Source organism: Lates calcarifer, linkage group LG12, assembly GCF_001640805.2.
Source record: "Lates calcarifer isolate ASB-BC8 linkage group LG12, TLL_Latcal_v3, whole genome shotgun sequence".
NCBI lineage: Eukaryota > Metazoa > Chordata > Actinopteri > Centropomidae > Lates > Lates calcarifer.
Genome location: NC_066844.1, coordinates 13302040 through 13326780, shown reverse-complemented (window position 1 = coordinate 13326780; position 24741 = coordinate 13302040). Strand labels below are relative to the sequence as shown.

At 41.4% G+C, this 24741-nt stretch overlaps 1 protein-coding gene across 1 annotated transcript in view; it reads right to left on the bottom strand.

The window, feature by feature from the left end:
• pdzrn3b (PDZ domain containing RING finger 3b) overlaps positions 1-24741 on the bottom strand; it is a 93538-nt gene that overhangs the window by 5304 nt on the left and 63493 nt on the right. Inside the window, 2 exon segments of the mRNA XM_018698997.2 lie at positions 54-141; positions 2393-2646. Coding sequence (XP_018554513.1) covers positions 54-141; positions 2393-2646 — 342 coding nt within the window.

Below are 24741 nucleotides of genomic sequence, written 5' to 3'. Positions count from 1 at the left end.
CTGAATGTAGATCTTCATTGAGAAGACAGTGAAGGGATGGAGATGATGTTTACCTCATATTCCAGCTCCTCACGTTCTATGTCCTGTTGTATGCCCTCCAAAAAATCATTGGGGTCAAAGTATGCATGTCCTGGAGAATGCCTGGGAAAAGAAAGAGTGTAAGATAGGTGGAAAAAAGGAGACAAAATGTACTAACACATTTGTCAATCTGGATTTAATTTTGCCCCAGAGTTTGAAAAATAAATGAGACTTGTAGAGGAAGTAATAAGAACTCAATGTAGAAATCACTCTTGAATCAGATATATTGAAGCTTTACCCGGAGGCTAATCGCAAATTAACATGCCATGTTATTAATTTGACTCAGAAATCAATTAAAGAAATCACAGTTATTCATTAAAGGGCAACTGCCACTGCCATGGAGTGTAAAATGTAGCCAGACACTCCAAGCTCCAGGGCCTAACACACATACACACACACACACACACACAGAAACAATAGATCCAATTTGGAAATATGCAAATACAAATGTGGCTGTGTGCCCCCAAGGAGCTGTCATCTCCCAGACGTGACAGGGACATTTTCCCGTCAAACTTCAGACACATCCTGTGTGATCACAGCAGAGTGGTCTGGAGAGGAAGATAAGGTGTCGCTCTCTTAATTGACTATTAGGGTGAAAGGTCTTATTGTGTCTGAGAGTAAAGTGACCTTTTCAGCATTGCTGAGTTTTGACACCAAAGATTTCCTGTGTCTTTTAATTTTAAGTGGACTTTCTGAAAGAAAGCCGCAAATGCAGAAACATGCTTCATCCTTTTCCTACTACACTAACTAAATAGTGTTTTCAATTCAGATCAGTCTGACTCTATTAAACTTCACGTCTCTTCTCTTTTGGTTGAACATAAAACTTTGAGGTAAAAATAATTTTATATCAAGCAGGTTGCCAGAAAAGCCAGGCTATTTGAAGCTTAGTGTTAGCAAACCCAGTATCCAGTGTCAGGACACAGGAGGACTGAATACAGCCCAGATTAAGCTAGACTTTGTGGATGAAGACTGGGCTGATTGGGGTCAAAATCAGCTGGTGGACTTTCAAACTGAAAAAATATAAAGAATGGGGACATGTTGCTTCTTCAGTAAGATAATGAAATATGCTTGAGGAAGGCTGGTTTGAGCAATAGAACCATTAGTCTGAAGGCTTATCAGATGCTAAAACACTGTTCAAAGGGCCATAATACTCTGAGACCGGATGTTACAGCTCCAAAGTCATCACAGCAACAATCATTTTATCTTTCATTGTGATGACTCTGAGGTAAACATTAAAAATATGCCATTCATGTTACAAAGTCTACCAGTAATCAGCTCCTGAACACATTTGATTGGTCAGTGGAGGACTGTTTGAAATGAAATGAAAATGAATTTTTTTTTGCCAGATGACCATGTGCTTTTATGCCAGAGGTCATGTAGCCTAAGTCTTCATTCATTCCTTGTTTGACATGCGTCCAGCAAAGCACAGGTGTGTCAGACTTAGGCCACTGTTGAGCCAATAAATTTTGGCTACCTGGGCAATCATGAATTTTCATTAAGATTGAAGGGAATATTTCTGTCGTTATCTAGTTACAAAACATGGTTATAAACTACAGATATGGATATAGGATAAAGCCGCAGATATGTAACTTTAAAATGGAGGAGGACCGCTTTAGTAGAGGTTTAGTCCCCTCAACCGTAAAATATAAAACACCTGTAGATTTATACACAATGTGTGTGTGTGTGTACATGAGCACATAAGCATATGTAGGTATATTCATTGAGTTGCTAGTTTATTAGGTAAACCTACGTAAACTACCACAGACTAATACATCAGTCCTGCAATAAAATTCTAACTGTATAATAATTTTTTTTTTCTAGAAATCTGTTTTATAGAGATATTGATATAACTGGACATTTTGGAGGCTGCAGTTTGTAGTGCTGTTGAACTGAACTGTATTATACTGATGTGTTTTTCGTATTTTGTCCACCCCATTTGTATCAGTGAAGGTAGGGTGCATAACAGAAACTCTTGCCTTGATGGAGGATTTATTGCAGGACTGTTGTATTAGACTGCATTAGTTTTGTTAATGTGCCTGAAAAACTGTTAAGTGAGTGTATGGAGGAGCATGAATGTATACAGTATGTGACCGTGTGTTCACTGTGTGTATCCCTGCATTTTTCATATGAGAAAAAGAACATGCATACAGACTGTTGAAACTAATTCCCATCTGCAATGCAAAACAATGTATCTACAGAATGTATGCAATTACTGTACATCAAGGCCATGACCATTCTGTGGAGCTGGACAGAATCCAGTGCCCAGTTTAGCTGGGGTTTTTCTCTAGATTTTTATGAATAGGCTGGTACTTACTCCTCTGGGAGCAGATATTCCTCCAGCTCTGTCATGGGGGGCGAAGAGGGATCCAGCTTGGTAAGGGCCATGATATGCTGAAGGGTGATGTCGGTCTGAGTGCTGATGTCCGAGACCTGGGTGTCAGCAGTAGGGCTGACCAATTTGGGGTGAGGGGCCCTGCGCAGGACCTGGACCATGATGGGCTCCTTTGCGGTGCGGAAGGCCTCCACTGCCTGGTCATGGGTGGCCTTGGAGAGGTCCTTACCATTGACCTGGAAGAAGGTTCATAAGCAGAGGGAGACCAATCAACAACTTATAAGTCATTACGTTGATGTAAAAGATGCAGCCTTTTTCCCCATTTGGTGCTGTGATTTCTTTAGACTGAAGAGGATGTTCATTACACCAAACTGGTGTTATCATTATCTCCGAATGATTAAGGCCTCACATGAAGCACTGTGCCCACACAAACTCTGAAGTGATATTCTGTTTGAGATATGACTCATTACTGCCTCGGCTTGTTTTACAGGGTCACAGTCAGACCAAGTAGAAAAAGACTGTAATTAGGAAGCGTCTCTCTTTAATTAATCAAGGTCATTAGCTGAGGCTGCATGGAGGAGCCCTCATTTAGCTGACTAATTTCTCAGCAGAGGACAAATTTGACCTCCCGTCAAGAGACAGTGGATTGGGTGCAGTGTGTTAACCTGAGAAGATTAATTTGAGCAAAAGGCAGCGGTGAGTTGCTGAGAAGAGGCTAATTAAGTTTGGTTGAGGCACTTACAGCCCCTGTGCACTGATGAAAGATGAGTGCAGACCCTCTAAAGTCCCTCGCTCCCAATAGAATGTGTCAGCGGATCCGAAGAGACTTAAAGTTAAATAAAGAGGACTTAAGTCTGCACACAGATCTGGGCTGTCCAAAATGTCAGGATATGTGCACAGATTAAATTTGAGAATTTTGACTTCGGCCCCAAATGCCATCATCATGTCACTGGAAGTTCATAAAGCGACTACCATGGGAACAAAAACAGGAGATATAAAACCCCAAACAAGCAGCAGCCTGATTAACTTTATAAACAGCCGCCTGCATGCACATTGCATCCTGGGTCATCCCACCTGCCGTTTGCTTTATCAGGATTTACACAGAGCTGCTGTTCTGCTTTCCACCACACCACATCATACAGAATTTGTTGGTTTGTGATTTCTGGATGTGTTGAAAGCCTGATAGGATCTCAGCCTGGGGCTCTTCTCATTTCACAGGCTTCCCCCCTCTTGCTCCTCCAATTCACATACTCACACATACACAGACACAAACACACATGTGCGCAGCCTTCTAGGAATAAAACTACTTTCTAGTAGGAGTGCTAGATGTGTTAGTACTAGTGTTGCAGGTCATTAGGCGTGTCATAAATCTTTAGCATCCCATCTCACTCCGCTCTGACATCCAACATACACACAAGTCCATGTTTGAGGATTCATTTTCTGATAAACGTGGCTGGTTTGGTGCGTCTGCCTCTGGCTAAGGCTATCTCATTTCAATTCATGCCATAGTTTGCAGACTTAACCGTGGTGCAGCACATCAGGAGTAGCAGCAATATTAAACTGCCTCCAGGGAATGAGCGCAGTGTATATACAAAACCTGACTTTGACCCAGACAATGTACCATCTGAGAACATATTTCTATGAAAGCATATGTATAGAAACCAAAGGCATTGGGATTGTGTGTGTGTGTGTGTGTGTGTGTGTGTGTGTGTGTGTGTGCTTATAGGAAGGACATGGAAGGTTGGAAAAAGGAGGGAACTTAATGCAGAAATCAGAAGAGGCTATGCACCCAGTAATAACCAGAGCAGATTAATGCTAATCCTGGGCCTGCAGGATAATTGGATCATCTCCAGTGGACTTAAACTTCTACTTCTTCTACATCAAAACTTGTCCAAAAAAAAAAAAAAAAAAATTAATAGCTAATCTATTTGCAGTTTGCTCAGAATAATTTGCCACTGAGAGAAGTGAGTTCTCAAATCGCAGAATAATAATGTAAGAAAAAAAAAAACCTTGGAAACTTTAGACCACTGGCCTCTCATGCAAAAAAGTAATGGAAAACTGGCCTTGGCTGTGAGCTGAAAGCCAACCACGACAAATAATATCACTGTCTAAAAAAAGACATCTTCATTCTTATTTGTTGTTACCGCTGGTATCGGTAATAAGCCTTCCTAAAATTAGCTGGGACCCCACATCTTTAACCATCTTTGTTTCCCACAGAGAGCCACGATGTTGGACATCAGCTGAGGAATACAAGCGCCTTTGTGCTCTCCTCTCTCTGCATGCAAGCTCCAACAGTCAAACCTGGTTGCCAGGAATCCTGGGGCTACTAGAAGGCAGTGAACCAAAGACAAAGCCTTTAGCCCCCCCATCTTGTTGAGCCCATAGCATTCTGCTTCAGCGCTCTCAAAGGGGGAGTCTCCTCCCAGCTGCGGAGGGGGTCCCACGGCCCCCATTCACCACGCTCACCTCTGACACGGAGCAGCCCTTTGCAGCACACTGAGAAAAAACACACAACACTCCCCCCGGCCCAATACACAATGCCTCACCACCGCTGAGCTCTCCAGCTATGCCATGTTAACCCTGTGCCTTAACACAACTGCAGTTCAGCTGCTTGTGATGAGCAGAAAACAGCAATTACATCAAACTAATGCAGCGAAAGAAATGAGACTTTAATAGTTTTAGCACAATGAATACCTCTGGAACTGTAATCAAAAACTAGGTTTGTCTTTGCAAATATAGAACACTTGAACTGTTGTTCATGTTGACGCAATGCAACGATGAGTGATATGCAGATATTACTCTGTCAACCTCTGGTGCATCCTCCAAGAGGGGTCTCTGTTAAATCCATTTTAATGACAAGAGGGCAGCAAGAACATACTTAAAAGAATGCTAATTAGGTCTGAATCGCACGTCTGCTGTGTTGGTGTCTGGTGAGGAATTTACACAGCTGTGGCTTTGTTATTCACGGCCTATTTTCTTTAATTAAAATATCACATTTGACCTCTAGAGCAACAGTGGACTCGGGGACCTATATCCCTGCACATGATCTGGTTATGTACGTTTCAGAGCTATTTGGGATTTCAGCTTTTCCTTGACGCCTCATGTGATAGTTATGTCAGTCTTCAGCCCTCTGGGTAATAATTAGGGGCAGCAGGGGTGACCTCTCCAGCGAGCCCCGGTGCGGTATCATCTCTGGAACGCAAATCAAGCTGGACTGAGATGTTGATATGGGAGTCTCTGCGTGTGTATGTGTGTGTGCGTGTGTCAATTCAGCGATTGCTACCCTGCTGCCAAAGATGCTTATCTGCCATACAGCGGGCTCAATCGCTGTCATTATTATCACTGTATGAGACTGGTTCAGGTTTTCATATATTATTCATTTATTTTATTACCTCTTCAGGTAGTCTCTTTGAAACTGAGCTGTCTTATTCATGAGAACCCTGATAACAAAAACTAACAAGCCAACTAATCAGTATAAGTTAATATAAAATGTAATTTTCCAAGTTAGTTTCTGTTGCTATGGAAGCTTTCCGTTGTTACACTCCACATATGCAGTTTACAATAACAAATGGGAAAGACTTACTACTCAAAATTTCTTGTACATTCTTTAAAACCATGGGTTCTTGATTTCAGATAGAGGTAAACAAAAGCAGGTTACTATACACGATAAAACGATAGTGATAATTATTGCGATATAATTCTATATCAAGATATAAAATGATGATGTAATTTTCCTCAAATTAAATATAACAAATGGTCGATAAATAATTGATATCATTCATTTCTATGTTGAGATAACAAAAACTTGCCTTTAAATTTGAAAGAAATAATAATTTGACATTACTTAATTTGACAAAAATTTATTGTGATGAAATGTTTGGCCATATTGCCCATTGCTAGCATTCAGCAACATATAAGGACATTAATAATAATACATATTTGCAGACAGAATAAATTGGAACCATCAACCTCAACAAACCAAACTGAATTAGACAAAAGTACCATCACAAAAGTCACTGTGCCACTTTGTCACTGTAACACAGCTCACTGTTCTAATCATTATCATACAGAAAAGGCCTTGCAAGATATTAAGTCAATTCGCTGACTGTGTTGTCATAACATTAGTCTTTGATACAGCCATTCAATCACCTGCGTAATCCTTTAATAAAGAGGGAGAAGAACATCATTAAAGAGCCAGTGTTTCTGTTCCTTGGGGAAACGCAGTGAGGTGAACAGAGTGGAAACTCTGCCAGGCAAACGGTAGCTTTCAGAGCCAGGCAGAGGAAACCCTGGGAACTTCACTCTATAGAAAAGCATTTTAAAGAGCCTTGAGAGCTGGGGCTCTCGCCTCCTCTTTCTGGTCAGATACACTTCTTAGACAAATTCTTCAAAGTCTGTATTTTGGAACAGAGAGGAGCGCTGACGTGATAGAGAGCATGAAGACTTGAAGGCTTATTTTTGGGAGGGGCCTATATAGCTTTTGAGTGGCAGTGTGAATGTGGGTCATTCTACTTGAAAAACACAGTTAATCCCTCTTTTATTTCACTTTTAACCATTTTCATAGGAAAGACACAAAATTCAGGGACCAGCTGATGAATGCATGTGTGTGGACATGCACGCTTTTAAGTGTGTCTTTAAATTCCCACATATTGTTCTTTTAACTGAATGGACTGAAATCTCTCCATGGTGTAGGGCTTGAAAACACAGCGGTCTTTATTTACTGCAGTGTGTGCAGCTTACTGAGGATTACAGAACAAACAGCTAGAAACTTAATACTGGCTGAAAGAGACACCACTGTTTACTTTCACCTAATCTGATTTAAACACGGGACATTCTGTTATCCAGAGTTGATCAATTAAGAACCCAAATCACTTCCAGTACGCTTTCTGCTGCCTCTCTGTAGTCTAATGAGCCTAACTGAAGGTGTGAAGTGTGTCTCAGGGAGTGGCTGAACTTTACTTGACTTGGAATACCTTTTCTGCTTTTAAGCCCTTCAACAATCACCTGCTTTATTCAAAGTGTTTTTGAGTGAGTTCAGAAAAAAAATCTCAAATGGATGAGATGATTTTCTGTCTCAAGGATTTTATTAGTAAAAATCTTCAACCCAACAGCAGTAACCCGTTAACATTCATACAAAAACACTGACTCAGACTGAACACTAATCTGCAAAAACCCTGAGCTGAAAGCAGATGACACATCAAACTTAATACTTAATACTTAACTTCATTCTGGGTTTTTTAACTGAGAAATCTAATACAACATGAGAGATGCACAGTAGGATAGTGACATACAGACTGGTGACAGATCAAAGGAAAAACCAACCTTGCATGTCTTGATAAGGTGTTAGGTCACCAGATGCTGCCAGAGCAGCAGCTTCAACACACGTCAGCACTGGTTCTACAAACCTCTGAACTCTACTGGACAGATGGAGAAATCTTGTGACTGGATGACATTCAGTGCCTCAGTGGACAAGGGCATTGTCATCCTGTTTCTCCTCTAATTTTTTTTATTTTACCTTTAATTTGTCACCTGTCTGTATATTACATTATGTAATGCTAACAAGCGAATCTTGTGGCCCTGAAACAATAAAATGTGCTATATGGCATCTTAACTATAACTGTGCCACCAAAAAACAAAACAAAAAAAAGAAAAAAAAAAAAGAAAAAAAGAGAAGCTCTCTCAGACAAACTGATAACTTGCACCTTAAGGCTACCTGAGATAGGCTGGAGAAGCCTGAGGGCATAACCTCTGAGAGGTACAGAGTAAAATTAAATGTGGAGTTCACGGGAGAGGTAATATCAGCAAATGAGCTGAAACCCAAGGTCATGTCATCCACTCCCACTGACCCTCCCTTCTCTGTCCAGCGTACACAGACACATAGAGACACACACACACACACGCACACGCACAATGAACATACACACAGCTATTCCTTCTGATTACTGATGATACATTCAGCCAGGCTAAGTCCATTTGCTCAAACCAGCAAAGTCAACTTTGCTCAAGACGGGATCACACAGAGCTCCACAGGAGGAGAGGGAAGAGAGGGAGCAAGATGTGGGCTACGCATCAATCACACACAAAAACCCAAAGCATGATAAAGCCACAATAAGTCTCCCATGTCCAGAGGGAGATCATAGGCTGCCACCATACAGTTGGTGTCTAAATCATGCTGTGACTGATTCATAATGCCTGTGTATGAAGCACTGCTGACAGACGCTCCATTTTACAGCCTGATAATGAGAGATAATCATCCTTAATCATTCAAATGTGCCCCAGAAGTTGGAGCTATTGAACAACATGCCCGTAGTCCACATGGGCCGCACATGTTTTATTCATATCAGGGTGTATAGACACACAAATGAAGCACTTGCAAGGTACACTAATTTTATAATCAGTAATTACGTACCTACTGTGACTATCAGCTGCTCATGTGAAACAGCTGACAGATGCAAAATAAGCGTATAACAAATAACACTGCACTACTGGAAACAAATCTCTATTTGGAAAAAAAAAAATGTGACTGTTCAAGACGGGCTCACGACTGATCTTCTGATGGATCTGCACAAAGCTGAAATCATCCCATTCATGCCTCCTTGTAAAAAGATCAGAGTGCCTCATCTGTGCAGCACACTATAAAACAACATCTGTGGCTTCAGTGTGGGTCAGAATTGTGCTGACTTTTCGATTTTAGCCCATGAGCTTGCAATGTACTTAGAAATGTAATCATCTCTGCACCCGTTATTCACAGGTTGAATGACATCTTAACTTTAACTTATTATACATTGTATATATAGTGTGTATACACTTTATGCTTAATACTCATTTTTATTTCATTTTTTCCTACTTATATTTAATACCCTCTAATAATAGTTTTTATTCTGTTATTGTGTTACATTTGTCACTCTATTTTCACAGTTCTTTGGAGCAATGTTTGGGACAAAAACTTCCTTCAGGGCTTATCTTATATTGTGTTATAGATACATATTGTGATGTGAATGTAAATGTGAAAACCTGCTATAGATAAAACAACTGAATGTGAATCTGAGTTTTGTGGGCGAGATTAGGAAAGGGGATGTAATCCCTACATGGTGAGCAAGCTACATCCTATAAAAAACAGCAAAAGAAAAATGGTGACAAATCCAGCTGAGACTGACTATGGATGCACACGTTATAAGCTGATGTATGACTGAATTTTCAATTTAGTTGTGTCTTAACTGCTCGCTTCTAACTGTTTATGGCAAAACAAAACAAAATACCTACCCCACTCAGCAAGAAATTAGCTAATGTGAACTTAGGTTCAGGTTGAATGGATGAAGTGGATGAATTGAAAAAAATGGCAATTCATTTATTCATTTATAGTTTATGTTTGGACAGTCCCTCTCAGTTTAGTCCTGCTGTACTGTCAGGATCTTGTTGTGGCTGTGATACGTCTCTGTCATTTGCTTTGGACTGACAGTAAGTACACAAGCTCCTGTGAGTGCTCCCCTGTGGCAGCCAGCCACCTGCTCCAGTGTCGAACAGATGTGACTGCACACCGGGGCCGGTCTTAGCCGTTATTAAAAACACACAGTGTCAGGCTCCAGTGGCCGCGCTTGGCCCTGGTGATCCCTACTTTGTCTCTGTATGCAGCTTGTGTCAAGCCTCATTACAGGGGCTGGGAGATTCATCTCTGAGTTTCTTTCTTTTTTTTTCTTGGTTTGGTATTTTCTCTAACAGTGGGATAGGGTGGGCAGAGCATTGAGGGAACGAGGTGATGTCTTGTACAAATATTTACATCTCATTTTTCTGTCTGTCTGGTCCAGAAGATGTCATACTGAGACCATCTGGCACCATGACTACTTGGCTTCTTGAGCTGAGCGTGACATCTTTGCAGCCGTCAATCAGAAACATGGCTAATTAGGCAGCGGCATTTGGAAAGCTTCAGATAGAAAAATGTTCCAGCAAGCTCATTTGTCAACTTCTTAAGCTCAGCAGATCAATCGGTTTTGGTTTAAGATGTTGTTCCTCTGCAGGAAACAGGGAGAGACAAATCAACGGAGAAAGACAGATACAGAGAGAAAGAGACCTAAGAAAGCACAGGACTTAGCAGACAAACAATAGCCTGATCAGTTCAGCGTGGATCAGAGCCTCAATAGCCAGCTTGTGCTGAGGCTCTAATTAAGCTCTGAGCCGCAGCACGGCGCCACAGCCATTACAGAGTGCTTCTGGAGAGATTAAGAGCCCTAGGACTGTCAAACAGAGTTTCCAAGGCCTCTACCTTAAAGTCCCTGACAAAAGCAGCTGAGCTTACATCTCCACATGGCGCTTACCTTTAGCTTTGAAGAAAGGACCAAGGGGCTCACTGCTGTCAGAGGGGTCAAGTTTAAAAGAGAGCACTGAGGCCAGCATCAGCCCAGGCCTTTAATGATTATAGCAAAAAGGGAAAACACTTATCTAGACCTTAACGTTTGATCTCCAATATGGCTGACACTCTGTGCTGTAAACAAAAAAAAATGCAAAAGTGCATTTCCTTTGTACGCAGATACAAAAGCTCTTAATTATTTCCATCTTAAAAAGATTAGCAGAAGTTACCAAGTCAAGCAACTGTTTCTAATTCTCCCAGAGCTGGTAAAATGCCCTCAGGTGAAAAAAAAACCAAACAAACACAAAAAACAATGTGCAGTCTGTTGACTTGTATAAAACAGTGCAAAACCATATTTTTCATGCTTCCACCATGGGAGTTAGTGCGAAGGTGTTTAATGAACTGGAAAGATTTCAAGTGTTCATGGATTATTATGTCCTCAGAGAGATGACAGGGAGAGCAGAGTGGGCGCTGTGCCAGGTTCTCTGATCAAGGGGATCTGCCTGTATTATCAGTAAGGAGAAATAAGACCTCCCAGAATCCCCCCCCAGAGGTACAAACTAGGGATGTGCTCGCACAGATTTTATTCATCACCATCTATACTGTGTCACGAATAGCCAAGGAAGAACATATAACACAAAAATGCTCCGTATACTCAGTGGATGGAATAGTTGTATGTGTGTGACTGCTGTGGCTTATGACTAGGCTCAATCACCTCGGCTTCAGCAAGAATAAATCCAGTGTTCTCTCAGTCATGGGTTCAAATAGGTCTAATGACAGAGCCGCATTGGAAGTTTTTCAGGGCAGGTGCAAGTCAAGTCTCAGGTCTGTCAGAAAAAGTTTCAAGTCATAAGATCATGAGGAGACATCTGAGTCTGTTCTCAAGTCTTCATTCAGCTGACCATGACGATTATTACAGGACCTGTCCAGTAGATGAGACCAAGTTACTTCAATGCATTTTGTACTGTAGATGAAATACGAAGATAGCAATATTTTGCACAGTATATAATTACCTGCAAGTACATACTAATCTCATATTCTGTCTGCGTTAACAGCTCAAGCCTGTCTTTCTCGAGTAGCCAACAGCACACCATATAACTTACATATGTGAGGGTCTTCATAAATGTATTCACAATGATAAAACTAATGCACATTATTTCTAGGGATTTCTACAAATTACGATAATTCAACTCAGCTAATGCTGACAGTGCTCTCTTTTCCCAAATTTAAAATATGTATACCACACTGTGTGGGACTAATTGCAATAATTTTATGTGAGGTAATATTGCACCAGGAATTGCGTCGGCACAAAAAAAAAAAAAAAAAACCTAAATCAGCAGCCCCTCATGACTGAATGAATGTAACTGCTAAATAATGAATTTTATAATGACATTACCAAGGAGACTTTTAATGTGAATTGCTCATAATCTGCTGAATAAGGTCAGTATCAGGGCTCATATCAATCCACCACATCAGATCAATACATCCCTAATTATTAATAATAACTGCTAAGCCTTTACAACAACCTTCAGGACTTATATATACATGGTGAATTCAGGTATGGCTGGTCAGTGGGAACTCGGCCATTAGTAACCAATACAAGTAGTGGTAGTTAATGGCTATGGATGCACTCTCTGGCAGAGCATATTTAATGATTAAACATACAAAGTGTGTCAGAGGGCTGGACTAGCTGTGCCAGCTCTGTAATGTGTAATGTATGCTGTCTTAGATTGATCATTGTGGTATAATTGGCCAAAGGCCATGAAAAACGCATTGTTTCTCATAATTCTGGGAAAACAGACAAACAGTCACTTCCTGGGTTAAAGGGAAACGATTATATATGCAAGACAATGGCTAGGATTTTTACCAGGTAAACTGATCTATTCACTGTGTTCTGACATTTTATAGACTAAACAATTAAGCAATAATCAGCAGATTAATCAATAGTTGAGCATTAGTTGAGTTAAGTTTTTCAGTGTGTCCCAGCCAAGATGGAATGACAATCCATTCTTCAAGAGCATAACTATTACCCAGCTGTGGAAACAGGATATGGAAAAAAATCTTCTTATTCACCAGAAATATATCTGTTATCTCTGCTGTGTTGTGGTGCAGCTGACTGGCTTGTCTGAAGGCAGCAAAATGACTTGTGATGTTAAAACCTGGACTGGCTTTCTCTACAGTGCCAGATGGATTAACTGAACGCCGTCAGACAAAGAGAGGTAGGTGACAGGCAAGATGACATAGTGACCGAAGAGAAGGCAGAACAAAAGAAGTGACAGCCATCTTCCAAACACCTTGTTTTTGCTGTTAGTGGTCAGTTGGGGGTGGAGGAGTGGAGAACTTTCTGACCCCAATGTTAGCATCCATAATCCATTTATTATGCCACTGCATAACAGTCATCTTTTCTTTGAGACAAGCCAAAACCTTTTAGTCTTTTTTTTTTCTCCATGAAAAGACCTGATCAAAGCCGAACTGTTTGCAGGCACAATGTCAGACACCCCCTGTTATCTTCCCCTGATAGGAGGGGGGTTGTTTTTTTGGGAGAGAATAATGAGTGAGATCCACAGAGAGCTTGATCATTACGTTCATTTAAACCAGCCACTAGCCACCCGGCACCCCATGTAGCAAGTAGAGATGTAATTTGCAGTGATAGGAGGATAACACTTGGCCAGGGTCCATTATGGATGAAAAGACTGAGGGAAAAAAAAATCTGATTTGAGCGTATTACAGAAACCAGTCCTCAAAGATGTGCAACACAGTCTGTCAGAGACATACGCTGTCAGCTGTCAGATGGGTCAGTGTTTTCACTCATTAGACCAGACTGGCACTTGAATCCAAACACTCAGATGAATAAACCAGCACTCTGAGTGTGTTGTCTCAATTAAAGTTGACACTGCAGCAAAAGCCTGGAAAGAACAGAGAATGGCAACATGCTGTAGGTTTTGTTCTGGGGCACCACATGCCACTCACAGAGCAAATGATCTACCAACATTTTCTCCACTAAAGGGATACATAACAATCCAGGCAGCTAAATTCCATTCCTAATTCAATATGAAACATTTCTCTTGTTTCGTCTGTTACAATCTATAATGACTAATGATTCTGAAAGCTGGAATAGGTGGGTTCACACTGAGTTCATCTTAGGGCAGAGAGGATCCAGACAGAAAGGTGGAAGATGGTTCACTGCTTTGAAATAACAAATAACTTCTGGGGAAATTGGCTAAAACAAAAATTGCATTTGATGATTTTCAACATGAATCCATCAACAATGAAAACTTAAAAATCAATTTACTTATCTATTCCAGATAAACACAACATACAAATTCAGATATCATAAGCCAAGAATGTATTTCACAGTATCACAACCTGTGCATCATGTTTATTATTGATTAATCTATTAATTTGTTTTTCAATTTCAGTTGTGGGAAATGTCAATCACAGTCCTCTCAAAGTCCAAGCTGATGTCTTGAGATCGCCTATTTTGTCTGACCAACAGTACAAAACCCAAAGATACTGACTTTACAGTGATATAAAACAAAGCAACAAATCTTCACATTTGAAGCTGGAGTCTGACAATTTTTCAGGGAACTGACAAATGAACTGTGTCAGCACTAATCAGGATTGTACTCAAGTACTGTTTTAAAGAAAATTTTTGTTTTAAAAAACTGCAAAATGATGAATCACAAAACCCGTCAAAATCTTCACATGTGTTAATGGTGCATCTATAACATGCCTGCTCTGTTTTCTTTTGTGGAAAAAAAAATGTGCAAAACAAGCAGTGGAGTGTTAAATATAAACTTTGGTGAAAGTCAAACAGGGGTTAAAGCTCGGAAAGCTCCGAGTCAGCATTCAGTTGACAATGAGGAGGTGGGCAGTGGTCGGCAACACACTAGCAGACGCATTGAGAGAGCTGTCACCTCTTCATCACCCCCTCCCTTTAAAGCACAGTGCACCACCTCTTGCTGACCCCTGCGGCCAGAGTTCAGGCTGCTCAGCTGCAAGGAGCTCCGGATGGCAACAAGCTCTGCTCCTCTTTATTTTACTCTACTCCCACTCAGCCAGTGACCCCCAGAGACGTGAGTGGAGCGACCTAAAGCCACACTTCGTCAGAAAACACAGTGAAATGTCAAAACAAACAAAGAGAAAAAAACACAATAAAACGTCTTAAAAGTAATTGAGTGAGTCTCGTAAACTCTTCTTAAGGCTTGGTCACAGTACCTGGCAGACTTCATAGAGAAGTTTATATTGCTCCTCAGGCTTCTGTAGGGTACAGAGGCTGCATCCCATGGTGGAGGAGATCACACCATCCAGGCTCTCCCTCCAGCCACCCAAGCAGGAAGGGAGAAGAAGCAGATATCTTCTTTTTCCTCCTCCTCTTCTCCTTTTCTCTGAACTGCCTCCCTCTGTCTGCTCAGCGTCTTTCTTCCACAGCCACACAACGACTTTAGCTGACAAGATTGACTTCCCCCCAAGCTTGTGGCTGTATCTCTCCGCTCAGACTCCTCTCTCTCTCTCTCTCAGTGTACACACACACACACACAAACACGCTGCCCCCCCCCAACGCCTCCTCGCCTCACATGCTCCCTCCCTCTCTCCGTCGTTCTCCAGCCTTCTGCTGAGCTTACGGAGGGCCGGTGCTGGAGCTCAGCTATATACACCCCCTCATGTTTATTAAGCAGCCTCTTGCTGATTATTCACGAAGGGGGGGGGTTTAACTCATGAATGGGGTATGGCTAACATCATGCAAGAAAAAGTCTTCCTCATTAATAAGCATCATTTGATCCATTGTGCAGGAACAAGCTGAGTGATGGAAAGGCTTTTCACTTCATGACAATTTGTTTCTCTCAAAGGGCTCCGGGGGCTGGTTTTGTTAACAGTTACAGACTTTTAATTTGAAATCCAGTTCCATATGCATGAGTGCTACATGAAGCCATTTATCTATGACAGAGGATTAAGCACTAAATATTTGTGACTTATGCATCCGAAGCTATGCACTGCTTGGTTACACCATACCTTTTCCGTGCCCCAGTTAAATTAGCACTTTGTGACCTCTGGTATACTAATCCAGCAGAAAGAGACACTGAGCATTCTTTCCTCATGTATTTCACTCCAAATACACAGACCCAAAGCCAGCGAAAACAAATAAACCAGATAAATATTTATGCTGGCCCTCTCCAGTGGAGCCGGACAAACTTTACCCCAGTGGAGCATCTTGTGCATAGCAACGTACAGTTCAGCTCTCTGGGTCGTTCATGGAGTCTGGCAGCCCTCCGTGCAGATGATGGGTACGGCTGCATAAGCCAGACCTGGCATCTGTCCTGGTGTTTGCTTGTGGTGCCACACGGCCAACCAGAGATAAAAACATTAGAGACAGCAAGATGGGCAAAAATGCTGTTGCTGGTTGTAATCTGTGGGTTTGTAGAGGTCAGAGATGAAAAACTTTCTATTTCCACAAGCGGGCAATGTGATACAGTAATGTCACTGCAGTCTGAGTGCCAGGATTTCACCATATGATGCCCCCCCCCCACTTGCTCCCACCTCTCATCATGAAATACAAAGGACTGCTTCGATTTAGTCCATACTGTTACTTGTTACTTGTTAAGCCACATACCTGGATAGATTTCATGGCAGGAGATGGGGGTGGGGGTGGGAGGGGTCGGGGTGGTCCTGCGGGAGAACCCTGACTGCTGGTGATAGTGGTATTTCCTCCCGCCAGATGTGACCACTGATCCCTATCTATCAGCACTTCAGCTCCACTGCTCCTCCAAGCATTATTAGCCCAGCTCAAAGGTTTCAAGTCAAATTTCAGACAAATTTTATGTAGATTCTTTCGAATGCCACTGAAAACAAAAAGTAAAACCTGAACAAAGGTCAAAACTGTGACAAAATCAGCCATTTTTCATACTATGCAAACAGTTGAAGACATAGCTACTGTACCATAAAGCACAAATAAATGAACCTGCAACAAAGGCCTCACATTCATATTCATATCATTTCTAAAAACACTGCTACATTATTTTGTTAAATGCACTGCCACAGGTTTTGTGGTATAATTTATGTATTGGCAAAAGCCCACCCTGCCTCAAGCAAAGTTTGCTGGAGGATTTTATCAGAATTTGCCATTTCTATTCCCTAATTTTTAATTTACATAAAAACACTTGGAAGGGAATCCAGCTAATGAGATTTCACTTTCCCATTTAATCCCTATATTTGTATTCCCTCCAACTGCTATTCACCAAAGGCTGTCTTCAAATAAATTCTCATCTTTTTTCCCACAACCTTGATTGTACAGAATATTGGACCCATACTGGACAATCTAAAAAAAAAAAAGGAGGAATCTTAAAATAAGATCCTTCAGGCAGAAGGAGTGATGGTGACAAAAAGTTGCCTCGGGGCAAAACTGCAGAGGTATCTGTGTGAACTTAACAATCATTCATAATTACTGCGGGCTTTGATTGTCTGGGTGCTTGGCTCAAACTTTCATCCAGTGTAGCATGGAAACTAATTCTACGCTCACATTAGCCCAACTGTTGTGCCTGGGGCTGGGATCAGTGGAGAGTTTTAGCCGGCGCTCTTGCCCAGCTAATCTTTCTTTCACACTGAGATTATCCCATTCACTAAGTCAAAACAGAGACAGCGCTCTGATATGAACAACTGCGCTACAGGTTATGGCAGCTGTAGCAGAAAAAAAAAGTGCATATTAATGAATAATCAGCTGTGGTGAAACTAGGTGCAGAGATGTCAACCTGGAGGACCTGTTCAACCGCAAACAGCAGGCGAAGTGTCTACGAACTGTCTGTCATTGTGTTTGCAGATTTAATTTTGTCCTTGCTGATTAAATTTCTTGCTCTTGCCAGCGAAAGGACCTTTCTCCTCCGTCCCTGTGGTGTGGTTTGATCTGTGGGTTCAGCACAGAGACACACACACACACACCAGCTTTTATTCATTAGTGGTCTAGACGTGAGGTTCCTATCTTAGCGGGAGCAAGACCAAACGATAATAATGTCATGCGGTTTATTATAATAAACATTAACATTTGTTATTTTTTTATAGAGACAAGAGGACTAGAGGTTACCACATCCACTCCCAATTAGCAATGTGGTGCCAGCGTCCTATGCATTTGATCTGTGCTTGGTTGGATCATTCATATTCATAGGGACTGCATGGTGTTGTGTCTGCATCCCACAGGACCCAGTTTAAGAGTCATGGCTTTAACTAGAACCACAGCAGGATCAGGCAGCAACCTCTGCAGTGTACTCTGCTGTTGTGTGGTATATAATTCTCTAACATGTCATCTAACCTCCCACTGAGCTCATTATGCTCCTCATATGACTTAAAAAATGAGCAATTTCACTTGACGAATATGGCCTCTACAAACACAACTTACATTTACTACCTGGCCTGCGAGCAATGACTACTTTCATTTTTTTAAAATTAATTGATTAATTGTTGACCAAAAAAATCACAAATTCCCAGAGCAGTGATGACCTCAAATTGCTCAGTTTGTCTGAGCAATGGACCAAAACCCAAAACTATTCAATCTACATTGAAAAACAAAGAAAAGCACCAAATCCTCACATTTAAAAAGCTGCAAAAGGCAACTGTTGGGCATTGATAAATGGCTTAAATGACTTAAGGAACATTTTGATGCATCATATCTACAGTAAATATGAAGCTGGAGCCAGCAGCCAGTTAGCTTAGCACAAAGATTGAAGACAGGGGAAAACAGCTCGTCCGATTCTATCCAAAGATAACAAAATCCACCTATCACACATTATATCCAATTTTTCTAACCAAAGCACAAGAATTTATGAGTGTTGTGTGCTGGGCTATTTCACGGGTGTGACCAGTTAACAGGCAACCAGCAGAGTTACTGGTCCCACCTGAGACACAGTCTGGGACAAAGTCCCTGGAATGTAGAATTGTTGTTCTGAAGCTTTGGTTTATGAATGGATTATAATTCAAGTCTTGGCACAAAAGCGAAATAAGCGTATTCCCCAAAATGTCAAACTATTCCCTTAATCGATTCAAATCTTTTAGAATCAAAAAGATTTACAGTATGTGACTAAGGAGTAATTACGTACACATGACCCTCATTGTCCTCAGTCCATATGATGAGATCACTGCAGATCCATTCAAATTAACATAACCTGACCTCAACATTTCAGCCTACCACGTGGCAAAATGCCAAGCTATTTATCTCTACATCGTGGGAAGCCAGATCTCACTGATGAGAGAGGGGGGAAAAGGATTTGAAAAAGGAGGACTTAACAGGGTGTGGAGACAAAGTCTGCAGAAGGTGACGACGTGGCAACATGTGAAGAAAACAGGACACTGATGACTGAGAGATAACACAAGGAAAAAGCATGATGTCCAGGTCCTTTCACGCGACTCTAATGCACTGTCCAGACGGCAGGATGAGGAGAAGATGGAGGGAGGAGGGGTGTAGGATGAAGAACGATAGACTGACGGGGAAAACTAAATTGGCTGCACATTGCCAGGTGTGGCTTGTCTGTGTTATAGCGAGTCACTGGCTTGTGCAGCAGTAGAGGCTGGATTGACATCACTTCACATCATGCTACTTGAGGTCAAAAACAAAATGAACACTTGCCACTGTCCTCAAGTGTTAATAATTGTGTGAAGTGAAACCGCAAATATCCGAATAACATGTTCCATCATGACTGGATTGACAACTTAGACTTAGACTTAGACAGACTTTATTGATCCCTTTGGGATGACTCCCTCTGGGAAATTACGTAAAACACAACTTCGTCAAAAAGTCTGAAAAACAAAGAGAACCACTTTCTTATAAAGCACCCTTTCTGAAGTTGTGACTAGCTAAATTCATGGTTTTTCACTTTTTAATATGGCATCATTTAGTTACAAACGTATGTATGTATGTCATTAAGAGTCACGTGTTTCTCACTCACAACAGCAAAGGATGGTGAGTCAGTGGGACCACTGCAGATGCAGAAAAAATGATTTTACACATGAAAATCAGTTTCCCCAATCATGTGCTTACAAGCTATAAGAAAAAAAGAGCATAAAGCAAAAAGCAAATGTCATATAACTGAACTAAGAGGAATTAATGATTTTTTAAAATCAGAAATAAAGCCAGTGGTTAAAACAAGCACAAAAGATGCAATGAACACCAATAAGCTGATATAATGCAAAGCTAAAAAGGAGACATTCTTTTCCTTCAAGTCCTTCTTGAAGCATGAATTTACTGCAAAAGTCAACAGGTTTGGTTCACCATAGACAGTGATTAGAAGGCATCCACTAAGCAGATTTTGGCCATAGACCTCTTCCATTTGGCTCTGGCTTCAGCCCTCGTATCAGCTCTCTAATCTGTAGTGGATATGAGAGGAGGAGGGAGCTACAATGCCACCGTGTTAATGGAGATGCCAGATGAGTGAGCAGGAGCGGCAAGAGGGAGTGCAAGCTAACACGGGGGATGTTAAAAGATAGCGTGAAGACGACAGGCACACGAGACAGCAAGAGACACAGAGCCCACAGAGGATGGAATAGGGAAGACACAGAAACTAAATGTGTGGAGGAGTTTAATGAGTCTCCAGTTCCTCTCAACTGTACCGCTGGGACCCAGGCTCACGAGGATCAGTGTGTATGTGGGTGCCTGCCTGTGTGTGTATCCACCTCTGAAACACTGGGCTGTGCATAATTTATCAGACAGCTGTCAGCTTTGTACTCCTATTTACTCTGCAAGCCAGATCCTGAGCCAACAGAGACCCCAGCCAGCAGGAATGACAGCCACAGAAACAGTTTAATTGGAGACTCAAAAAAGTAATAATGCCATCATTATCACTTCCATTTAATTACTTAAGTATGAGGGGATATTTTACAAGACTGATATGCTAAGATGCTATGATAATGCCCGATGTTTGTAACTGGATATTTTTTGAATTTGGTTTTTGTAATTTTTTGGACATGAGATGTAAATGTGAAAGCCTGCTGGCTTTTTTCAAGCTCCCCGAGGCTGTTGCCCATTATCAACCGCCTGGCAGTAACATGCACATAATTTTGCTCTGGGTTGTATAAAATCACCTTCATTTTCTGGTGTTTGGAGAAAAAAACTGTTTCAGTCATTTTTTTGTGATGAAGGTGTTTTACACAAACATACACAAAAGTAGTTTTTGTGTGTGTTCACTAGTGGGGCCACTATCCCTCTGCCACCTTCTATGAAGATTTACCACTTTTCCTAAATTGTGAAGTCCTCGACATACAAAACAAACTCGCTGGCTTTCTATGGGAGTCAGTATCCGTACTAAGTGAATGCAGGCATGGACAGGATGGATTTAAGTGTAGATGCATTTGTCTTGGTGAAGACAGACTAGCTCTTGCAATCATTCTTTTGGCTTCCCCAGCTGACTGCCCTGAAACCTAGCACCACCTTTGAGAGACCTGTATTTAGTTCCATAATAGGGCTAGTAAAAATTACCACCTAACCTTTGCTATAAAAACGTCTCCACTACTGTGTGATGGTGAGGTATAATAAAATACTATTTACAGCTAATTATCCAAATGCCACAACATTCCTGCAGAAGGTAACTCATGGTGCTTGTCAACGCAGTTATTAGATGGGATATTAAAAGGAGTTCATATTTCATCCCCTCTCCTGTACTGAGAGCAGGGCTCGATGTGACTGGACTCTGTGGCTCCTTGTAGGCCTCTGCCAATTCTGGAGTCCACACGGAGTTCCTGTCACCAGCTAATTCCCCATGCCTTCATCACTCCTGGCTGCTTCAGCATGTTGGCAGCCAAAGTCACTAACGAAAGCCTCCAGCTACACTGGGTGAGGAAATGTGTGTGCACACACTGCTGATACAGTAGGCAGAGTTGGGAGCTTACATAGTGAAATGGCTCTGGACTGAAACTGTGCAGAGGCAATCAGATAACTTGAACAAAGGGTGTCACAACTATGGAGTTAAAAGATAAATGGTAAATGGTCTTCATTTATGTAACACTTTTCTAGTCTATTGACCACTCAAAGTCCTTTATGTCTCATTCACCCATTTGCACGCACATTCACACACTGATGGTGTAGCATCAGGAGCAGTTAGTGGCTCAGTGTCTTGCTCAGAGACACTTCAAAATGTTCTCTGGAGGAGCTGGGGATCAAACCAGAAACTTTTTGATTGCTAAACAACTGCTCTACCTCTTGAGTCACATCGAGTGGACAACCTTTTTTTTAAAAGATCATTCCTACAGCATTAAAAGTATATCTGTCAGTGGACAGGTGAACTCATGACACCTTATAGCTATGGTTCAAAAAGGTAGAGTAGGTCATCTATTAATTGCAGGGTTGGCAGCTCAATCCCATCCACATGTCAAAGTATCCTAGAGCAATACACTGAACCCCATTTGCTCCTGGTGGTTAGTCCAGGGCCTTGCACAGTAACTTACAGTCATTGGTGTGTAAGAACAGGTGAATGAGAGGCAAATTGTAAAGCACTTTGGATAAAAGCTGTATCAATTCAATCCATTCACCCTACCGGGAACTAAAAGACTTGACAGGAGACTTTCTATTTTTCCAAGTCTTTTAGTTTGGAGGATGGGTGGATGGTCAATACAGTGATTAGGCACTCACACAACATACCTGTGTGATGTCAGGTGCTTTCATACAATATGGGACTTTGTCATCCATCCTTTTGACCCATATTATGCAACTTGAACTGCCTACACTACAAGAAGTCTGGGTTGGCCATTGCCAGATAAGGTCAGGCCTACTATAAAGCCAGATGGCTACTGGAGTTAGCCCCCTAATTCCAATGTGAAAAGGTAAGGGGTTTTAGATGCTGTTCAACAATCAGACAAGCACTTTGCTTAGAAACACACTAAGCCCCACATAACACTGTCATGACTTTAAGACGTTGTAAGGCTTTGGCACCAGGTTCTTCTTTGGATTTCAGTTGCACTTTCTAAACCAGGATATTTGCTGCAATATGCTCTGAAATATGCTCTTAGTTCTTACAGCTGATTCATGTTGTCTGACCTTTGCTTCAACGTCACTAATGACAGCACAGCTCACACCACAGATGGAACCTGCAACTTATTATCACCTCCTGAGCAGGGCTGAAAGCTAAAGGGTCTCTCTAAAGCAAGGAAATAACTGGCAGTGGAAATAATAGCAGACCCCTGGACAATGGCTACATGTTACGGTACATTTGGTTCAGTCCCTGTAGTGGAAAGAGGGGACACGTCAACCTGTTTGAGTGAAAGGTTCCGAAGAGTGAGTTATAGCCAATGGTCCATGTTCAGCCCTCAATCTCATTACATTACAGCGCTCTACCAAATGAAAACCTCTGAGTGAGAGCTGAGGTCATTGGGAGGTAAGTGTCTGGCATGTTGGTTGACATCACTCAAACGTCTCAATACCCAGATGGATGGCTGGGTTTAACTGCCCCAAAGTTAGCTGTGATGAATGTACCCACTGGCCTGGAGGGGAACTATTATTTTGTACACACATTCCCGTCTTCAGCACTCCACAGGAAATTTGATGAAATGGCTAGCAATGCTAACTGGATGTCTTGACCAGTCAGTAAATCTCTCTACTGGGTGACCCTTGGCCCATTAGTCAGGCCGAGGCTGTAACCTCAGGGGCCTTATGGGCAGTGGAGACCGATTCACAGCCTCCCTGTTGTTTTTGCTGAGCCAGTGAAGAATTTCAAAGTGACATGTCTGGTCCTCTTTAGATGTGTCAGGCTCCAGTGGTTGCCAGCTGACACCTATTCTAAGCGTCACTTTGACTGACAGTTACCACTTGATTTGTGGCTGAATAAACCTACATACAAAGGTGATGCACAGGCAAGATGTAGGAGGTTTTAGTCATTGTCATGTTCTCTTGGCAGAGAAAAATGTCTGAAACTACTTAAACTCCAGGCTTTTGAATACAAAAATATATTTCCCATCGGAAGAAAAAAAAGAATCCAAATATTAAAAGCCTGCAGTATTAATGCAATAGCTGGCAACTTTGTGGTTTAGATGAACACTGTCTCTTTAACCATTCTAGGGTATCCAAGAGGTGTGAAATGAACAGGTTGTACATCAAATATCATCATTAACCGAGAAATCCCATAGGATACCTGAGACAATCTGGTTTGATGATGAAGGCTGACCTTTTAGATTAAAGGAACTACAACATTCATTTCCTCTGTCACTGCCACTTTGAAACATGTCTTTGGGGCAATAAATTTAGCACTGATACGGTGAATTCAGCTTATCTGTCCTTGCTCTTTAGCCTTTATTATATCCGCATAGCCACAAGGTTGGGGGGTTTTAAAGATTACGTGTTCCGACATTGTAGTGTTATGAACAGTGTGTAAAGCTCAAATGACAAATTAATTAGATTTCCCAAACAGATTTTGAGAGGAGTGTTTTCTGTTTATGAGTTTTAAGAATGACAACATTTCAAAGATTAAACTATTCTATATTCAGTGTTGGCTGCAGAACATTATTGCTGAAAATCTGTGACTAGTAAAAATGTATAACTGATACAGAAGCACGCCGTTTACTGCATTTTAATGTTGCAGGATTTGGCATGACTCATTATGTAAACAGTCATGAGTAGTCTGTAATGAATTAGATTTTGCCAATGAACTAGTCTAAAATGCTTCCCATGACACATCTGCTCTTGACAATACAAACTAAGTTTGCTCAAAGTAAATTTAATTATCAGCTCCCAGGAAATCCAAGTGTGTACAATGCCCCACTTCTACACTACTGATCCAATGATTACCCAAAACAGGGAGGCTTTTAATGAAGGGGAGGTTAATGCCATTAGCCTAAATGGAAAATGAATTTGTGACACATGTCAATAAATGTGGTGAAATGATTGTGCAAAGTGGTTTTCTGTCAATGTGTTATTCAGCATCTGTGAATTCAAATGGGAGTATGAGTGGGAACTCAAGAAAAAAAGATGTTCATGCTATTATTTCCCTGTTTATTTTTCAAATAAACAAGGCTATTAGAG